The sequence below is a fragment of the Enoplosus armatus genome, chromosome 12, assembly GCF_043641665.1.
Source record: "Enoplosus armatus isolate fEnoArm2 chromosome 12, fEnoArm2.hap1, whole genome shotgun sequence".
NCBI lineage: Eukaryota > Metazoa > Chordata > Actinopteri > Centrarchiformes > Enoplosidae > Enoplosus > Enoplosus armatus.
Window position 1 is genome coordinate 417950 of NC_092191.1, and position 16593 is coordinate 434542.

At 47.0% G+C, this 16593-nt stretch overlaps 1 protein-coding gene across 1 annotated transcript in view; it reads right to left on the reverse strand.

The window, feature by feature from the left end:
- The window catches only part of LOC139293928 (cullin-9), a 38593-nt gene that overhangs the window by 18944 nt on the left and 3056 nt on the right, over positions 1-16593 (reverse strand). Inside the window, exons 3-25 of the mRNA XM_070915611.1 lie at positions 12755-12909; positions 11384-11995; positions 10829-10970; positions 10539-10729; positions 10075-10261; positions 9744-9980; positions 9066-9264; positions 8687-8888; positions 7631-7821; positions 7351-7547; positions 6922-7070; positions 6193-6281; positions 5999-6104; positions 5697-5924; positions 5208-5298; positions 4873-5044; positions 4449-4554; positions 3740-3835; positions 3478-3653; positions 2977-3110; positions 2684-2869; positions 1177-1206; positions 9-145 (exon numbers count right to left, since the gene is read on the reverse strand). Of these exons, the coding sequence (XP_070771712.1) occupies positions 9-145; positions 1177-1206; positions 2684-2869; positions 2977-3110; positions 3478-3653; positions 3740-3835; positions 4449-4554; positions 4873-5044; positions 5208-5298; positions 5697-5924; positions 5999-6104; positions 6193-6281; positions 6922-7070; positions 7351-7547; positions 7631-7821; positions 8687-8888; positions 9066-9264; positions 9744-9980; positions 10075-10261; positions 10539-10729; positions 10829-10970; positions 11384-11995; positions 12755-12909 (4013 nt within the window). The remainder of the gene's footprint in view (positions 1-8; positions 146-1176; positions 1207-2683; positions 2870-2976; positions 3111-3477; positions 3654-3739; positions 3836-4448; positions 4555-4872; positions 5045-5207; positions 5299-5696; positions 5925-5998; positions 6105-6192; positions 6282-6921; positions 7071-7350; positions 7548-7630; positions 7822-8686; positions 8889-9065; positions 9265-9743; positions 9981-10074; positions 10262-10538; positions 10730-10828; positions 10971-11383; positions 11996-12754; positions 12910-16593) is intronic.

Here is a 16593-nt window from a genome sequence, read left to right on the forward strand (position 1 = left end):
TGTCTTACCTGGCGCTGTACCACTCCCTGCCAACAGAGGGCGATGCCTGCAATGCTGCTGCTGCTCTTCACTTTGGGTTTGACTGAGGAGGATGATGAGGAGGAAGAGGCCGCGGTGGTGTCTTTGTTTTTACCCTCTTTACCGTCTGGAAGACAAATTTAAAAAGGTTGATTTTCTGAATGAAGTCTGTCATTGATGAATTTAATCAGAATAATGAAACCGAAATGATAACTGCAGCCAGAAACGTAAAGATAAAGCAGTGCCTCTGTTCTGTCCTTCTTTTCCATCTGAAAAGAAACCACATCAGTATCAGGACTACAATGGGAACAGGAAGTCGGCAGTAAAAATAAGAGCAGTCCAAACTGAAAGAAAAAGATGGGGTGTAAACGCGTCCTGATGACTTGAGGTTTGTTTGAAGGAAGCTGAATGTTTCAGTCAGTTCAGACGAGGAGGAGAAAGTGTCTGCTGACGCCCCCTGCTGGATGTGTTTTAATCAAACACCACTTTAGAGTTTAGAGTCTAAATCACCAACAGCTTGATTCTTGGTCCTTGTTTACTTTGGTGATATTCCATATTTCTCTTCATGTTCAGACTCAAAGCAGCAGTTAATGTGTCTACTAACAGTGTTGTGTGAGTGTATCACAGCCCGATATATCATCTTATTATTATTAATATTATTATTATTAAAAAAACTCATCAGTGAGCCTCACTGTTCCTTCATCGCCATGAACACACACACTGTAGTTTCTAATGACTCAGTCCCACACACACTGTCCTGCTGCCCCAAATACTCACTAAAGCACCACATGTGGATTCATCCGCCACTGAAAATAGTCCCCAACAAATGCAGTATTTCCTCCTGTTAGCTTGATAAAAACTACAGCGAGCAGCTGTTTGAAGAAATGACTGAGCCGATTCACGTCTTCAGTAGGAACCAATAGGCTGTGAGCTGACAGCCACAGACAAGAAGTCTTTTTACTAATAACAGATATACAGAATAACACCAAACAGACAAAGATCGTTCAAACAGGAAGTAGAAAGAGCTTTTTATGGACTGACAGTTCATAAAACAGCAGGGGGCGATGCGACGACTTCCTGTCCTCATTTGGACATATGAAATGTCACAGAGCAGAGTGTAAACAAACAAAATGGCCTCTAAACTCAGCTGTTACTTACTCTTCAGCTCTTTGCTTCGGTTGAGACCTTCTGAAAACAAAAAAGACTCTTTAAACATGGAGGACGACTGAAAACACTCAGCATTCATCCCGAAGACATCTTTTATAATTATTGACTGTTCTTAATGAAACGAGGCATCTTTACATGTGACGGCACTCTTCATTCATTCCTCTGTGTGTTCTTATACCCTGAAGCACTGCCGGAGTGCAGTTCTGCAGTAGTAATATTGTACATGACAATACATTCTACCTTGAACACTTTATTAATTTTCTATCTATTCAATTTTATGTACGACGTTACATGTGGCTGCCCAGGATGGCCCAAAAATATAAGCTTCATTTATTTAAAGCTTTGAGACGCTTCATGATATGAATCCATTTTTTTATTTTCGCGTGCAAAACATTTGAGCTGCACTGTCATCGTTACACATACAGGTAACCTCATACAGCTGCAGGACCAGATTCAACTGATGCCGGGTTCAGACTACACTGTGGTCTCCGTGTCAGATCAGGTGACTATACTCATAAGCTCTTGTGGTGTTAGGGACAAGAATGTAAACAAACATGGTGTCCGAAGCAGTGTGTGATACTGGCTGTGTTGTGTTGTGTTCAGAGAGCTTCCCTCTGTCTCACAGCTCCCCCTCTCCCTCGCAGATGTCGTGAAGCGTCCACTATGATTCACTACACGGGATCAAACGGTCAGGCTGCTATCAAGCTGATATTGTGTAGTCTGAACCCGGCACAAGTAATCATTTATTATTTATTAATAATCAGTTCCAGGACAAATAGAGTGGAAACGTCGGTGACGATATCTGCAGACAGCTGATAGCTAGCGTTAGCTTCCCAGTAAAGTCTGCTCATTGATCAGTCGACTCTCACCTCTCTGACAGATCTCAGATCAGTCTGTGCCCGTCAAAGACACAACAGTCAGAGCTGCTGATACCTGGAGGCCCTACAGTCCTGTAATCTGCACAGGTGTTCATACAGTGTAACCAATCTAGTCACAGTTTACAGGACTGTCAGCTACCATCTACGTCACTCTGTGACTGTAAATATTTTACATGTTTAAATAAATGTTCACCACATAGAAATCTTACACATCAAAGAAGTCCGACTGTTCCAATCCACATGTAAAGGCCTGCTGCTGAAACCTGTTTGAGCACCGTGTACATACTGTGCATTTCTAAACTGGAGAACGTGTGACCCAGATGTGTTCTGTGTGTTTCTTTGAAACATCAATGTCCGTCTTTGTCTCTGGAGAAGTCCAGTGAACTCTGAACTCTGGATCAGACGGCAGACAAAGTTACTTGAAACACTGACGGTTCTCTCTGGATTTTAAAGGATCATTACAGTTATCTACAACTTGGGTCCTATTTTTGTCAGTTTTGGTCCATTCGGTTTTGATAACTATCTCTTCTTTCTTGACCAATCAGACTTCTTTTGAGTAATGTCACCGTGATGTCACCTCTCAGATATTAACTGTTCTTGAGTGGATGATGTTGACTCACTTGATTTGACAGGGGGTCTGAGCTCCTCGCTGTCCGGTGAGCTCGTGTCTACGTGGACCAGGAGGTGTGTGAGACGCCTCACTCTGGAGTTAAAGATGGCTGCCCGGCTTTTACAGCGACGTGCCGACTCAGCGTTATCCAGGTACTCACTGAGCAGCCAGGACAGAGGGCTGGACGCCGAGGATTCTGGGTAAACACAGAGGGATAATAATACTGATATTATTACTGCAGTGAGGTTAATACACGTTAATAATAGTGTGAGTGTGTGTGTGTGTGTGTGTGTGTGTGCGTACCTGACAGTGTGATGCTGTGGACAATGGGTGTGATCAGAGCCTCCCAGCAGGTTCGACCCAGAGCTTCAGCTGCCTCGGCGTCCGGCAGGAAACGATCTGCAAACATCTGCTCGTGTCTCAGAGCGCTGTTCAGTCTGAACACACACGAACACACACACACACACACACACACACACACAGTGTGTATTAACATCACTGCAGTATATCAGCAGTATTACTGTAGTATTTACTTGTTGAAGAGCTGCAGTAATATTAGCAGTATTACTGTAGTATTTACTTGTTGATGAGCTGCAGTAACTGCAGTAATATTAGCAGCATTACTTTAGTATTTACTTGTTGATGAGCTGTAGTAACTGCAGTAATATTAGCAGCATTACTGTAGTATTTACTTGTTGATGAGCTGCAGTAACTGCAGTAATATTAGCAGCATTACTTTAGTATTTACTTGTTGATGAGCTGTAGTAACTGCAGTAATATTAGCAGCATTACTGTAGTATTTACTTGTTGAAGAGCTGCAGCAGCTGTGTCTTGTCCTCCATCACCTCTTGACACCAGGTGTGGGCCTTGGTGCTGTAGAACAGGTAGGTCCGACAGCACAGCTGCTCCTTAAACACCGGCCAGAACGTCGGCTTCGGACCCAGAACCTCAAAACCGTGGACCCGAGTGTCGATACCACCCTGTCAGAGAGAGAGGGGGGGGTCAGTAGATACAGGTGGGGGTCAGGATATGACAAATAGAAACAGAGTGGAGCTCAGAGTCTGACCTGCTGACATCTCTTGACCCTGATCTGGATAATGGACCAGAACCTGGTCATGTTCTCCAGGAGAACCACCCGACTGGCCGACGGAGTCACGTTCACCTGCACACACACAAACACACCAGGACAGGTTGGATTAATGTTACACACACGATGAACGAAAGCAAAGAACTGGTTCAACAAAGAGAGCTGGAGCCAGTGGGTCCCTCATCAGGCAGCTACCACTCCATCCTAGGGAAACACGGGGAGCTCATGATGTTACTCTTGTCTAATAATAATAATAATAATAATAATAATAATAATAAACTAAACTACAGCACTTTCCCAAACAAAAGCACAAAGTGCATTGAACAGTGTTTCTCTGAATGGTTCTTATTGGTCGGCAGCCCGTGCAGGTCTGCTGCTTTAGTACAACAGAGATTTTACAAGCTGATTATTATTCTTAATATTGTATTCACATGATCAGACAGGTTTGTTTAAGGTGGTCTCTTAAATCCAGATTATAATAGACAAATCTGGATTATAGAACAGCGTGTGCATTATCAAACTTCACTACATCAACACATCCATACTGTTATGACGTCTGGCGACGTCTGATAAATGGTGGATTTGGACCTCGACACTCGAGACTTCCCAACAACAAGCCCGTTAAGGCCACATTTGGATTCAGCCCACCTGACCGGGCCGCACCTCCATCAGAGGAGAGGAGACTCACCGTGTTGAGTTCAGTGTTGATGTTGGTGGGCTCGTCTCCTCCCAGAACCAGAATCCGGGCCGGCATGTAGCTCGAGTCCTCGCTGGCCACCAGGATGGCCAATTGTCTGCAGACACAGAAGTTCATCTTTCAGCTGCATCACGGCTTCATCAGCTACTGCTTTTATTTTCTATATGTATTTACACATTCTTAATATTTATGTTGCTTTTGTGTTCTGGTCGGCACATGTTATTGTCCACTGTCATCAGTGGACTCCTGTAGTCTACCTGTCTAAAGCCTGGCTACCCAACTCATTTCTGTTGGGGTGATAATAAAGTTGAAGTTTGTAGTTTGTTGTTGCACGCTGGTGTTCAGCGTGTTCACATGTTTGTGTTGAATATTACTGATGACAGCAGTACTACTTCTTGTAAACACCATCTTGTACCTGATGACGACTCCTTTGTGCATGTAGATGTTGATGAAGTGCGAGCCGGTGCAGCCGTTGGACTCCCAGTAGGTTTTGGGGTTCTTGTCGGTCAGTTTGTTAGCTCGATGGTGATTGGACGAAACCTCCACCTTCTCCCAGCACTTATCCTCCTTCAGCTCCACACTGGAACCTGAACACATCACCAGTTACACCAGTTATGAAACACCATCTTCAACCTTTTTCAAGCAGGCCACAGAGAAGTCAAGTAATAACTTGTGTTTATTTACAGCGTTATCAAATGTTTCAACTCACGAACAGAAAAATAAACCACACGTCGTTTGATGTGAACAGACCTTGGCAGAGATTCCTGAGGAACACGTCAAAGAAGGGGATGTTGATTGGTTGATGGCTGCGACGGTGCTCTTCAATCTGACCCAACACCATCTGACAGGAAACAGGAAGTAGACCAGGTAAGGAGCATGACAGGAAGTAATGTTTGTTGTGTGGTCTGAGGGCGACTGGCTTCACAAATCATTTCAGAGTTTCTTAACAGCGACTGTCTGGTATTTACTATCTTGAACACATCTTGAAAAGGGCATCAATGACCGCACACAGAGCTGCTGCCATCAGGAATGTGTTTTAGATTCTGTTTTATTGAATTATTATTGTTTTCATGCATGTGATTGTGTGTTTTTCTATAAAGTCTTTTGAATTGAGTTGATGGCAGAGCCACAAATACCGCTGCACTCAAGATCCTGTTTCAACTGTCGCAGTGTCCTCCTCGAGCATGAAGGTTATATGTGTTTGGAGTCCTTGAACGCCCCTCCCTGTTTCCTGTGTACCTGGATGCATCCTGCGAGGACGCTGGTGGTCATCTTCTTGTAGAGGCTGGCGTACTTCTCACAGTCAGTGATGAGGTCTCGGAGCTCGGTGACCAGCAGCAGGTTGGTGCTGTGTTTGTCCAGAGCTTTGACCAGAACCTCTTTGGTCCCCAGACGACACATCACCACCGCGTAGTCTTTGTTCAGAGACGCCAGCCGGTACAGGAAGCGGATAAACAGCTGGACCACCTAAACAACCAGTCACAGGAGGTTAACTTCATCACAAGGCTCGTTTGTTCCATCTGCTCCTGGTCCGTACTGACCTCTCTGTCGTTGATGAAGGCCGTCATGGAGGACAGGCAGGGCTCGATGCTCTCGTGCCACGGCAGCACGTCTTCCTGGTAGTTGTCCAGGAACTTGTTCAGGATCCTGCAGGAACAAACAGCCAATCAGTTGAACTCCACAACAACAGCGTCATCATTGGGGTCAAAGTTCACAGGCTGTGGTTGGTCAGTACCTGAGGATGGAGAGCTGGACGGCCCGGTCGGCTCTGTGCTGCTCCATCAGACGAACCAGATCCTGATAAGTGTCCCGACTGTGAATCACCTGAACAAACCATAATAATCAATATTCAATGACACACAGAGGCAGACTAATCAATACATGCTCTGCAGGTGAGCTGGACTAGATTAATATCACTGCTGTTCAGGTTGAGCTCATGTGAACTACTTCAAATACTGTTGGCTAGTTTCATCTGCAGCCATGCATCATATTCTATAAGATCAGCATGGACTTGTAGCGTCGCCGCCCTGTGAGAACCACGTATCTCCAAAAAGTCAACTTCTCCTGTTTTCAGCTTTGTGACGATGCATTTTCCAGCTGATCTGGGGAGGGTTTAAAAAGTCACCACAAACATCTGGAGATACGTTAGTTCATCACAAACATCTGGAGATACATGGTTTTCACTGGACAGGAAGTAAATAGTAACTACAGCTGTCAGACAGATGTGGTGCAGTAAATAGTAGACTATTTCCCTCTGAGATGTGATGCAGTAGAAGTAGAAAGAATCACAAAGTACAGTTAAGTACAGTACTTGAGTAAATGTACTTCGTTACGTTCCACCTCTGTTTGTAGGCTGAACAATATAAAATATGTAAATCAATGGTGCAGCTTGTCGGCGGGATCAGCGTCTGTGTGTGTGTGTGTGTGTGTGTGTGTGTGTGTGTGTGTGTGTGCGTGTGCGTACCTGGCTGCGCTCCTCCTCCAGCTGTGAGGTGTCGTCACACAGCAGCTGCTCCAGAGTCTGGATCACCTCTTTGGTGGCCGTCAGCTCCTTCAGACTCACAACCAACATCTGCAGCTCCGTGTCCTTAAAGTCCAGCTGCTCTCGACACTCTGAAGACAGTTTAGAAACAGACTGCTTTTATACCAGAGTCCTTTACAGCGTGCCTCCCTCTCAGCTGTGGTTTTATTTGACTCTTAGATTTTATTTTTTATATCGAGAACAAAAGCACAGAACTGCAACATCCACAGCATCCTCGTCACAAATATTAATAAACAATAAAGTCTGGCTGGTATCAATATAGACTGAGAGCCCAGTGCTCCACAACACATGGCCTTCCATACGGTTTATTACCTTGAAAACGAAACAGCTGGTCGTGGTCACGTGACGTACCTTTGCTCTCCAGCTTGTGCACCATGGAGATGTGGTTGAGGGCGATGATGGCCAGCATGGTCTCGGCTCTGGACAGAGTCAGGCACTTCTTGAGGACGGTGGTGACGTCACAGGCCACCAGCTGCTCCGCCAGACTCTTATGGTTGGAGATGAGCATGATGATGACCAGCAGGCCGTTACGCACCGACAGCATGCAGCTGCACAGACGATCAATCAACAATAATCAACACCAAGAAACAGACCAGAGAGGGTAAAACCCGAACGTGCAGCAGTCACTTACCCTTTAGTCTTGAGCATGAGGTCGATGGCAGCCGGGACGGCTCCCAGCAGGCCTTTGGAGCCTTCGGGCGTGGCCGAGCCGATGCTGGCAAAGATCTCCAACATCATCTGAGTGCCAGACTCAGAGAGGGGGAGGCTGCTGCCGACGCTGCGCAGGTCGTGTTTACTGGCTCCAGTGATCACCTTCAGAGTCTGGCAACAACAACAGCAGCACAGGGTCACAGGGGCGGCAGGTGTGTGACCTCATCGTGTACTGTTAGATTTTACAAATGATTCTCAAATGATGATCACGTTTGCTTCTATTAGCAGAAAAATAATGGTAGACACTGTGTTTTTTGATCCTCCTACTAGGAGTCGCCAAAGTCAGATTGTATTGTTATTATTATATTAAATCAAAAAAGGAAAACAACTTCAGCCACAGCCTTTGATATAAACAGCTGTTCTGTCAATAAAACATTAGAGTTGTACATTAAACAGGAGAAAACGAAGACGATATGCGAGTGAAATGTTGCGACAGTCAGCTGAACAAATACGTCAGTGACTGACGACGAATGAGAAATCAGTGTGTTAAAATCAAAACTTCTTTCATCAGATTGTTGCTGTATACAGCAAATCAGTCTCATCAATGGTAACGTCGGATCAAAAACTGATGAAGGTCTGAGGGCCGAAGTGATCGACTGGACGTTTCGGCTCTAAACTTGTCAAAGTGTCATTTTCTTGCTTCGACTGCAGTGGAGAAGCATCTTATTTCAGGAGGATGAAGCTCTGTCACCAAACTCTGTGACGTTTTTCTTGGTTTTTACAACAGAATCAACCTGCTGAAGATCTGACGTGTCAACCTGGTTTTCCTTCTTATATTTTCTTATTAGTAACTATCTCACATAAATGTTGTGATTCATGTTGTCGCAGCTCTTCATTGAGTGAAATATTCAAACCACAGACTCACTGTTCTTTAGTCTGCATCATTCAATCAGATACACATTATATTCTACATGTCTGCTGTGGTGTGTTCACTGGAGTCTAAAGTAGACTTCAGTGGATGTGGTGCGTCTCTCACTGCGAGCGCCAGCTGCTGGACGTGAGTCACGGTGGAGAACTCCTGCATGCAGGACAGGACGGCTTTGACTCCGCCCTCGGTGGCGAAGGAAACCCTCCACTCGTATTTGAGCATGAGGAGGTGAGTGAGTCTCAGCGTACTGATCAGCAGGTCTTTAGAGGACGAGCCCAGCAGCTCCACCAGCAGCTTCAGCATCTTGTCCCTGTCAGGGGACCAACAGCCCAGAGTGAGACAGTTTGAGGTCTACAACACATCAACAGGGTCATTGTTCATGTCACCATCAGAGCCACTCTCACTTAGTCTCCACAACTACACATCGGCTCTGTGTATTTCCTGGAGCACGGCCTCCATGTGGCCCATCTCTGTAGTGGTTTCTCACCGTATGGTCTGGGCCGAGTCGCTCCTCATGGAGTTCTTCTCCTGGGCCCCCTTCTCCTCCAGCAGCCTGGTGATGAAGAGGACGGCGGCCAGCTGCTGGGCCTGGTCTGAGCCCGACCCCCCCTTCTTCAGGATGTCCACCACCTCCCCCAGCTTCTCCAACACCGTCTTCTTCCCTTGGACCCGCGGGTTGTTAAACACTGCAGGGAGGACGGGACAGTCAGACCTCAGCTACGTCACCACGACACAAGCTTCTGCTTTTGAGACACAAGATGAACATGACACCTGCCCCCCCCCCCTCAGGACGCCTGTCACCCCCCCTCTCAGGACACCTGTCACGTCCCCCTCAGGACACCTATCGCCCTCCTCAGGGCACCTGTCGCCCCCCCTCTCAGGACACCTGTCACATCCCCCATTGGATACCTGTCGCCCCCCGCCCCCACCTCAGGACGCCTATCGCCCTCCTCAGGACACCTGTCATGTCCCCCTCAGGATACCTGTCGCCCCCCCCCTCAGGACGCCTATTGCCCTCCTCAGGGCACCTGTCGCCCTCCTCAGGACGCCTGTTGCCCCCCCTCTCAGGACACCTGTCACGTCCCCCTCAGGATACCTGTCGCCCCCCCCTCAGGGCACCTGTTGCCCTCCTCAGGGCACCTGTCACACGCCCCCAGGACAGCACCTTTCATCTTGTCCTCCAGGTCTTCGGGGTATTTGCTGTCGTCCTCTGTGGGCAGCTCGCTTTCCGTCTCCGGGCTGCCACAGCCTGAATCAATAGGTAGTTCCTTCTTTGCTTTCTTAGAGACGGAGCCCATCGCTGAGGAAGACGAGGCCGAGGGTGACGATGAAGAGGAGGAGTTCTGTCCCGCTCCTCCTCCTCCTCCGCCTCCCAGGCCTGACGAACCCAGAGAGCTTTCAGCTGGAAGACAAACCACAGTCAGACTCATCAACACTGCTTTACAACTCAAACTCAAACACAGAGGCGTCCTGCAGCGGCCGGTCTCCGTCCTCACCCAGCAGCTCTTCATCCTCCAGACTTCCTCCTCCTCTCCTCAGGTAGTGTTTGGAGAAGGTGTGAGAGCAGAGCAGGTCACTCAGGCATGACGACGGCAGCTTCTGCTTCAGGTAGTGAAGCAGCTTCTTAGCCACGTCTCCGGGGACAGACAGACCAATCAGAGACGAGTCGTCCAGCTCCGCCTCCTGGAGGGTGAACAGACAGAGACAGACAGATTGACAAGAGACAGACAGTGTATTAACTAGTAACAGAAAGGTGATTTCTGACATGTAAACCTGGTTTCTGTAATCAGGTTCAGGATCAGAAAGAGGATTTCTTGTTTTCATGTATTCATCTTTTTCCCTGTGAGCGTGTGCAGGACAAAGACTTCAGGGACAGTCCCAATGAGTTCCCTAGGTTACATTTGAGACTTTTCAAGACCAGCAGTTTCCCAGCATGTTCCTTGGTTTCTGAGTTTCTCACCTGGTCATCGAGGCTCTGCAGCAGGACGCCATTGACCTCCTGCTGCTGTTTCGGCTCCAGTTTCTTGATAAAGAAGAGGATCTCCCACCACTCGGCCCGACTCAGAGCCAGCGGCTCCCTGTGCAGACCCTCCGACAGGTACGGCAGGGAGTAGAGCCCCCCAGGGGGCTTTGAGAAGAATGTCTGACTCACTGAGGGAGCAGAAGAAGAAACATTTTCACCTCCTGGAGTCAGGTGGACAGACAGAGTCAGGTGGATCCTTTAGGTGTTGCTCAGGGATCAGATCTTACCAGCTGTGAGTTTGAGTGTCTCCGTCAGGGTCGAGGCCTTCTCCTGCGTCTCCTTCTCAGCCTGACTGCTGCTGCCGCTGCCTAGTATCTCCACCATGTGCCAGTGGACCCAGTAAGTCCTGGACAGGGAGTTCCAGTACACCTGATCACAGAAACAGGTCTAGTCTCAATCATAAGTTCAAGGTCAAGGCAAGCACATCTATTCTGCTGTTTAAACTAGTTTGAAGGGTGTCCACATATAACATAATAAATTAGTGCCTAGTCCTAACACTGACTCTGAGTCAGAAGCTGTGGCAGCTTGAAATCTGTGTTTGAACATTCAGCTCTGAAACTAAGAAGTAGCAGGGACTTTGGGGGGGACAGGAACTACATTTAGGCCCAGATTCCTCTGGTTGAAATACATATATGGTTCCAGGGTTCCTGGAAAAGGCCTTGGAGTAAAAAACTGACAGCTACATAGCTACAACAGGTTTACATCCAGTGGGTCTCAGTGTTTGCTCTTCCTGTCGAAGTCACAACACAAACTACTTAAAACACGTGTTGGCGTTTCCTCACCTGAACAGGTGGCGAGCCATCGTTGCTGTAGCGAAACTCTCCTTCGTCTCCGGCGCTCACCTCCTCGTAGTCCTCCAGCATTCGGACCATCATGCCGCTCTTCAGGTTGTCCTGGACGTACTCCACATAGGCCGAGCGGCTGGCGAAGTCAGAGCGTGTTTTGTACCCGTTTCCTGTCTTCTTCTTTGGTGGCGTGGCGGCGGGAGCCGCTACAGCGGCAGTGGCAGTGAGGACGACGGGGGAGGCACAGAAACGAGGCTGGAAGATGGACCTGAGGACGGGGCGGTAGGCCTCCTCCCCCTGCTCCTCACCACAGGCCCCACCTCCTCCCGGGCGGTGGGCAGAGCCATCCAGAGGCTGGCGGTTCCGGTCCCAGCCCATCACGCGGACCAGCTCCGAGATCAGGTTGGCCATGGCCATGGTGAAGTCGAACTCTCGCTGGACGCGGAGGTGCTCCGTCTGGTGGGTGGTGCTGGAGGAGGAGGCGGCGGGGGAGGGGCTGGCGTCCTGTCTGTCAGAGCTAGACTCTGCCCCCGCCGTGTTGAGTTTGTCCATCAGAGACGTGACGCACAGGTAACGCTTAACCAGAGAGAAGAGCAGCTTCCCAGGAATCTGAGCACCAACAGGACAGACATTAGCTCACACCTGGAAATAACACATTAATAACTAACACTAATTATAATAATAATAATAACAATACTAATAGCGCCTTTCACACCTACAATGCAGCTCATAGTGCTTCAAATTGTATATATAAAAAACATTTTAACAAAACACACAAAACATTAAAATACAATAAAACTGGGCAGAATTACAGAAATATAATTCAATAGATGAGATTAAACAAAACAAAAATAAACTTTAAGATTCAATAAAAGTCCAGATTCAGTCTGAAGATGTTGACAGAAGTCACATGGCAGATATATTTATGTTGTTATATTATGTTATATTTAGGTGGTTCCACAGTAACTAAGCTCAGCGTCTCCAGACGTCTTTGTCTGAACGGTTGGAACATTGACGATGTTCTGTCTGATGACCCGAGACAGTCGCCTCAGTATGTGGATATGTAATGTGACCTGAATGAGGTCTTACAGGCTCAATAGGAACTACATTCTACCAAAGAAGCAGTTTGTGTGAAAACATGGAAATTATTCAGAGCAACAGAGACACAATAATACACCCAAATATGAGAGGCCATATTTTACTGGATGTTACGTTTGAACAAGTTTCTGTTGAATCATCTGACAGAGACAGAAATCTACATATCTGACATAAACCAGTGCAGGGAGGAGAGCTGGTGAACGGACCCTTTAAGACTTGAGATTCAGGTTGGAGGGAAACATCATGCCTGCAGAACATGTGTGTGTTTACCTGAGGCAGGTGAATCCCTTCAAAGGAGATGCCGTGCTCCTCCGATGACGTGGTTTCAGCAAACAGTTCCAGCAGAGTGTAGCGGTTATCAAAGTCCATGTGCTGCTCGATGCCGTCCTGCTGGCTGAGGGACAGCAACACGTAGGCCCGACTACCTGCAGAGCAAACAGGAGGACACGGCATCAGAGACAGGAGGACACAGCGTCATATCAGGCAGGACAGAGAGTGTCAGTGTAAGAGGGAGGAGGACACAGCGTCAGGGACAGGAGGACACAGCGTCATATCAGGCAGGACAGAGAGTGTCAGTGTCAGGGACAGGAGGACACAGCGTCAGGGACAGGAGGACACAGCGTTAGGGACAACAATGTCAGAGGGAGGAGGACACAGCGTCAGAGACAGTGTCAGGGTGAGGAGGACACAGCGTCAGCGACAGTGTCAGAGACAGGAGGACACAGCGTTAGGGACAACAATGTCAGAGGGAGGAGGACACAGCGTCAGAGACAGTGTCAGGGTGAGGAGGACACAGCGTCAGCGACAGTGTCAGAGACAGGAGGACACAGTGTCAGAGAGAGGAGGTCAGAGGGAGGAGGACACAGTGTCAGAGGGAGGAGGACACAGCGTCAGAGACAGGAGGACACAGCGTCGGGTGCCACTTCACACAGCAAGGCCACATATTTAATGAAGGAATACACTCACATAGAGAGGACACGTGTCTGATTCAGCTCAGCAGGTGATGAATCAATCGATCGATCAATCAATCACACTGTATGTTCACTTTTCAGAAATTACTCAGAGCAGTTTTTACATGTGACAAACAGCTCAGTCAGTCATGTTTGTATTGATCAGCTGGACCTGTATCATCAATGGCTGTGATCAGACGGGGGAATCCAGAACTGACGCGTGGATTCTGTCCTGCCTGATCAGTCGTCCTCCACATCATAGTAACAGATAGAGAGAGACACAGAGTGAACGCTCAGCTGCTGCACTCAGATCAGATCTGTAGTCCTTCACTAGTGTCACATCAGAGCTGTGAGAAACATCTGTGTTTAATGGAGGATCTCTGCAGCAGCAGGCTCCACCCCTCCCATCCAATTGGCTGCCTTTCTCTGCCTCGCTGATGTCCCATTGGTTCAAAATATTTCAAATGATCTCTCTCTGAATTGTGTGTCGAGCCCTGACATCCAGATTCTGCAGCAAACATCCTGCTGAGGAATCAAAAAGCTCAACAAGCTGTTTTTCTTAATGAAATATGGTGAGTTTGTGGTCTCTAGAAACAAAGTCAGAGTGAGTGAGTGAGTGAGTGAGTGAGTGAGTGTGTGTGTGTGTGTTGTTGATCTATAACGACTGTTTGTTTCCTCCCCGCGACCTCGATGACTCATGGGAAAAACTCTCAGCTGCTCCTCGCCCAGGATTTTCTCCACATGTGACCAACAAAAAAAGAAAAATGTGTCCGGACCACAGCAGGCTGAGAGGAGTGAGACTCCAGGAAGACGGAGAGAGAGCGTTTTTTCATTTTACACCATTTAAAAATGTAAAAGTAGTTTTGGCTTCAAACACGTGATCTGTGTGAGCCTGCACAGCACTGACTCACAGGATCTCAGTACTACGTCTAATAGTCCAACGTGGACTCTGAGGAGTGACAGAGGAAAGAGAGAGACTCAGCATGGTCACTGCAACAGACTTCAGCCTGTGTGAGAACAATGAAATACAAGCAGACATCACTGACTGAATGTGATCCTCATTCATAACCACGGATACAAGCTCTACAGGGCCTCACAGAGGGGGTGTGGCGGTAGGTGTATTCATACCGAAGTGTTCGGTTCCTTACCTCCTGTGACCAAAACAATTACTGTCAAACAATATTATGTCTATTTCTGTGGACTAGGTATGAGACCGTTCTCTGTATTCTACAGGATGGAAGTATCTGGTGAAAGAGCTCGAGCTCCAATGAGCAGTGTGCTGTGTGCTTATTTGCTCTTATTGACAATATGTCACTATCTGAGTACAGTAACTGTTACAGTAAGAATTATGGCCAATGTTTACATTTTTCAAAATAAATGACAAAAATGTTATTTATTAGTTATATTTTAGTTTTCCCTGCTGAACTGAAAACGTACCGAAAGAAGAATGGGTGCACGTCAAAAATAACCTAAACAAAACTAAATAAAACCATTGAAAACGACAACTGTGACGAAATATTTGACTTTTACCACCAACGAATAAAAAGTTAACACTGTTTTAAGGAAAGGGCGGCAGTCACATGGCAGCCATCTGTCGTGTTAACTGCTCTGCTACATCTCAGAGGGAAATACTGTACTTTTTACTTCACTACATTTGACACTTATAGTTACTTTTCATGTTATAATACTATATAATACTTTTGCTTTTGATACTTTAATTGCGTTTTGCTGAAAATACTTCTGGACTTTTGTTAAGGTCACAACGGTTAACATCCAACAGGAACAAATCATGAACGGGAGGACAGAGTCTCGAGCTGCTTTCACCTCCAATTCGTTTGAATCGGTTCAAACGAACCCTGCTGTGAAAGCTGTCAATCAAAGTCTGGTGCGGACCAAAGAACCGGACCCAGACCGCCTGAAGAGGAGGATCTCAGTCCAGGTCCAAGCTTGTGGTGTCAAAGCAAACCGACCAAACAACATTATGTTCTGAACGTAGATCCACCTGCTGATGCTGAACTGTTCAGGAAGTGATGATCCACCTGTAGAAGCCACGTGTACTATTATGTACATCATTTGGTAACCATGGCAACACGTATGCTCATCTGCTGTGTTTGTAACCTACTGTGTGTCCTGGAAGTCTCCTCCTGTTTGTCATTATTCATGACCTGCGGACGATTTGCAGTCTAATAACACTAATAATACTAATAAAACTAATAATACTATTAATCATTTATTTCCGTGCTTCTTTCTGACTCCAGAGAACATAAATAGCTGCAGTCAGTCAGAATGTGATTTCCTCTCGTGCTTCCTGATGATGCATTGCAATGACGCAGAATGACATCACCAAAACTGTCCAGTCAGTGAGCGCCCTGTCGGTCATGTGACTTCATGTCTCCTCTTGATTTGATTGTAAAAGTTAAGTGTGAACAGGAACCGGATCACAACTAAAAGACAACAATCTCAACCTCTGTGCAGATTTTGTGCATTACTGTTGTTGCCAGGACGACACTGATCAAAGGTTACCAGCAGAGACAACAGGCTACTGGCCCTTTGGACCTGAGGGTCTAGTTTGGACCAGTTCAGTTCTGACTGTACTGGGTCAGTTTCGGACCTCTGTGTCCACATCGTGTCCGCTGACCAAAGACACAAAGGTGGACTGTGATTAACTCCTCCTCCATGTCCTAAAGTGTGTTTGTAGTCAGTTTGACTCGTGGTTAGTTTAGTTTCACCTGTTAAAGGAACAGTTCAACATTTTGGGTCTGGAGGTCCCGAGATGATCCCGTGTTACACTACCAGGGCTGACCGGGCATAGCCAGATCACTTGGAGAGTTAGAAGTCCACTCTCATGTCCGAACGCTAAAGCTACATCCTGCAGCTGGTTAGCTTAGCTTAGCATAAAGACTGGAAACCAGCAGCTCTACAGCTCATTGATCAACATGTTGCGTCAGGTTCATTTCAAGAGTAAAAATGACACATCGTTGTTTTATGGGGACTATTTCTTGTGCGGACAAAGTCACTTCCTGAAGTCATCGCATATCGATGTCATCATATTTCCCCAAATGTTGAACTGTTAGTGCTGACGGAGCATGAAGCATCAGTACTGTTGCTGTGGTTACCTGCCTTTTAGCTCTGATTTAAAACAGAATTAAACTGTTGATC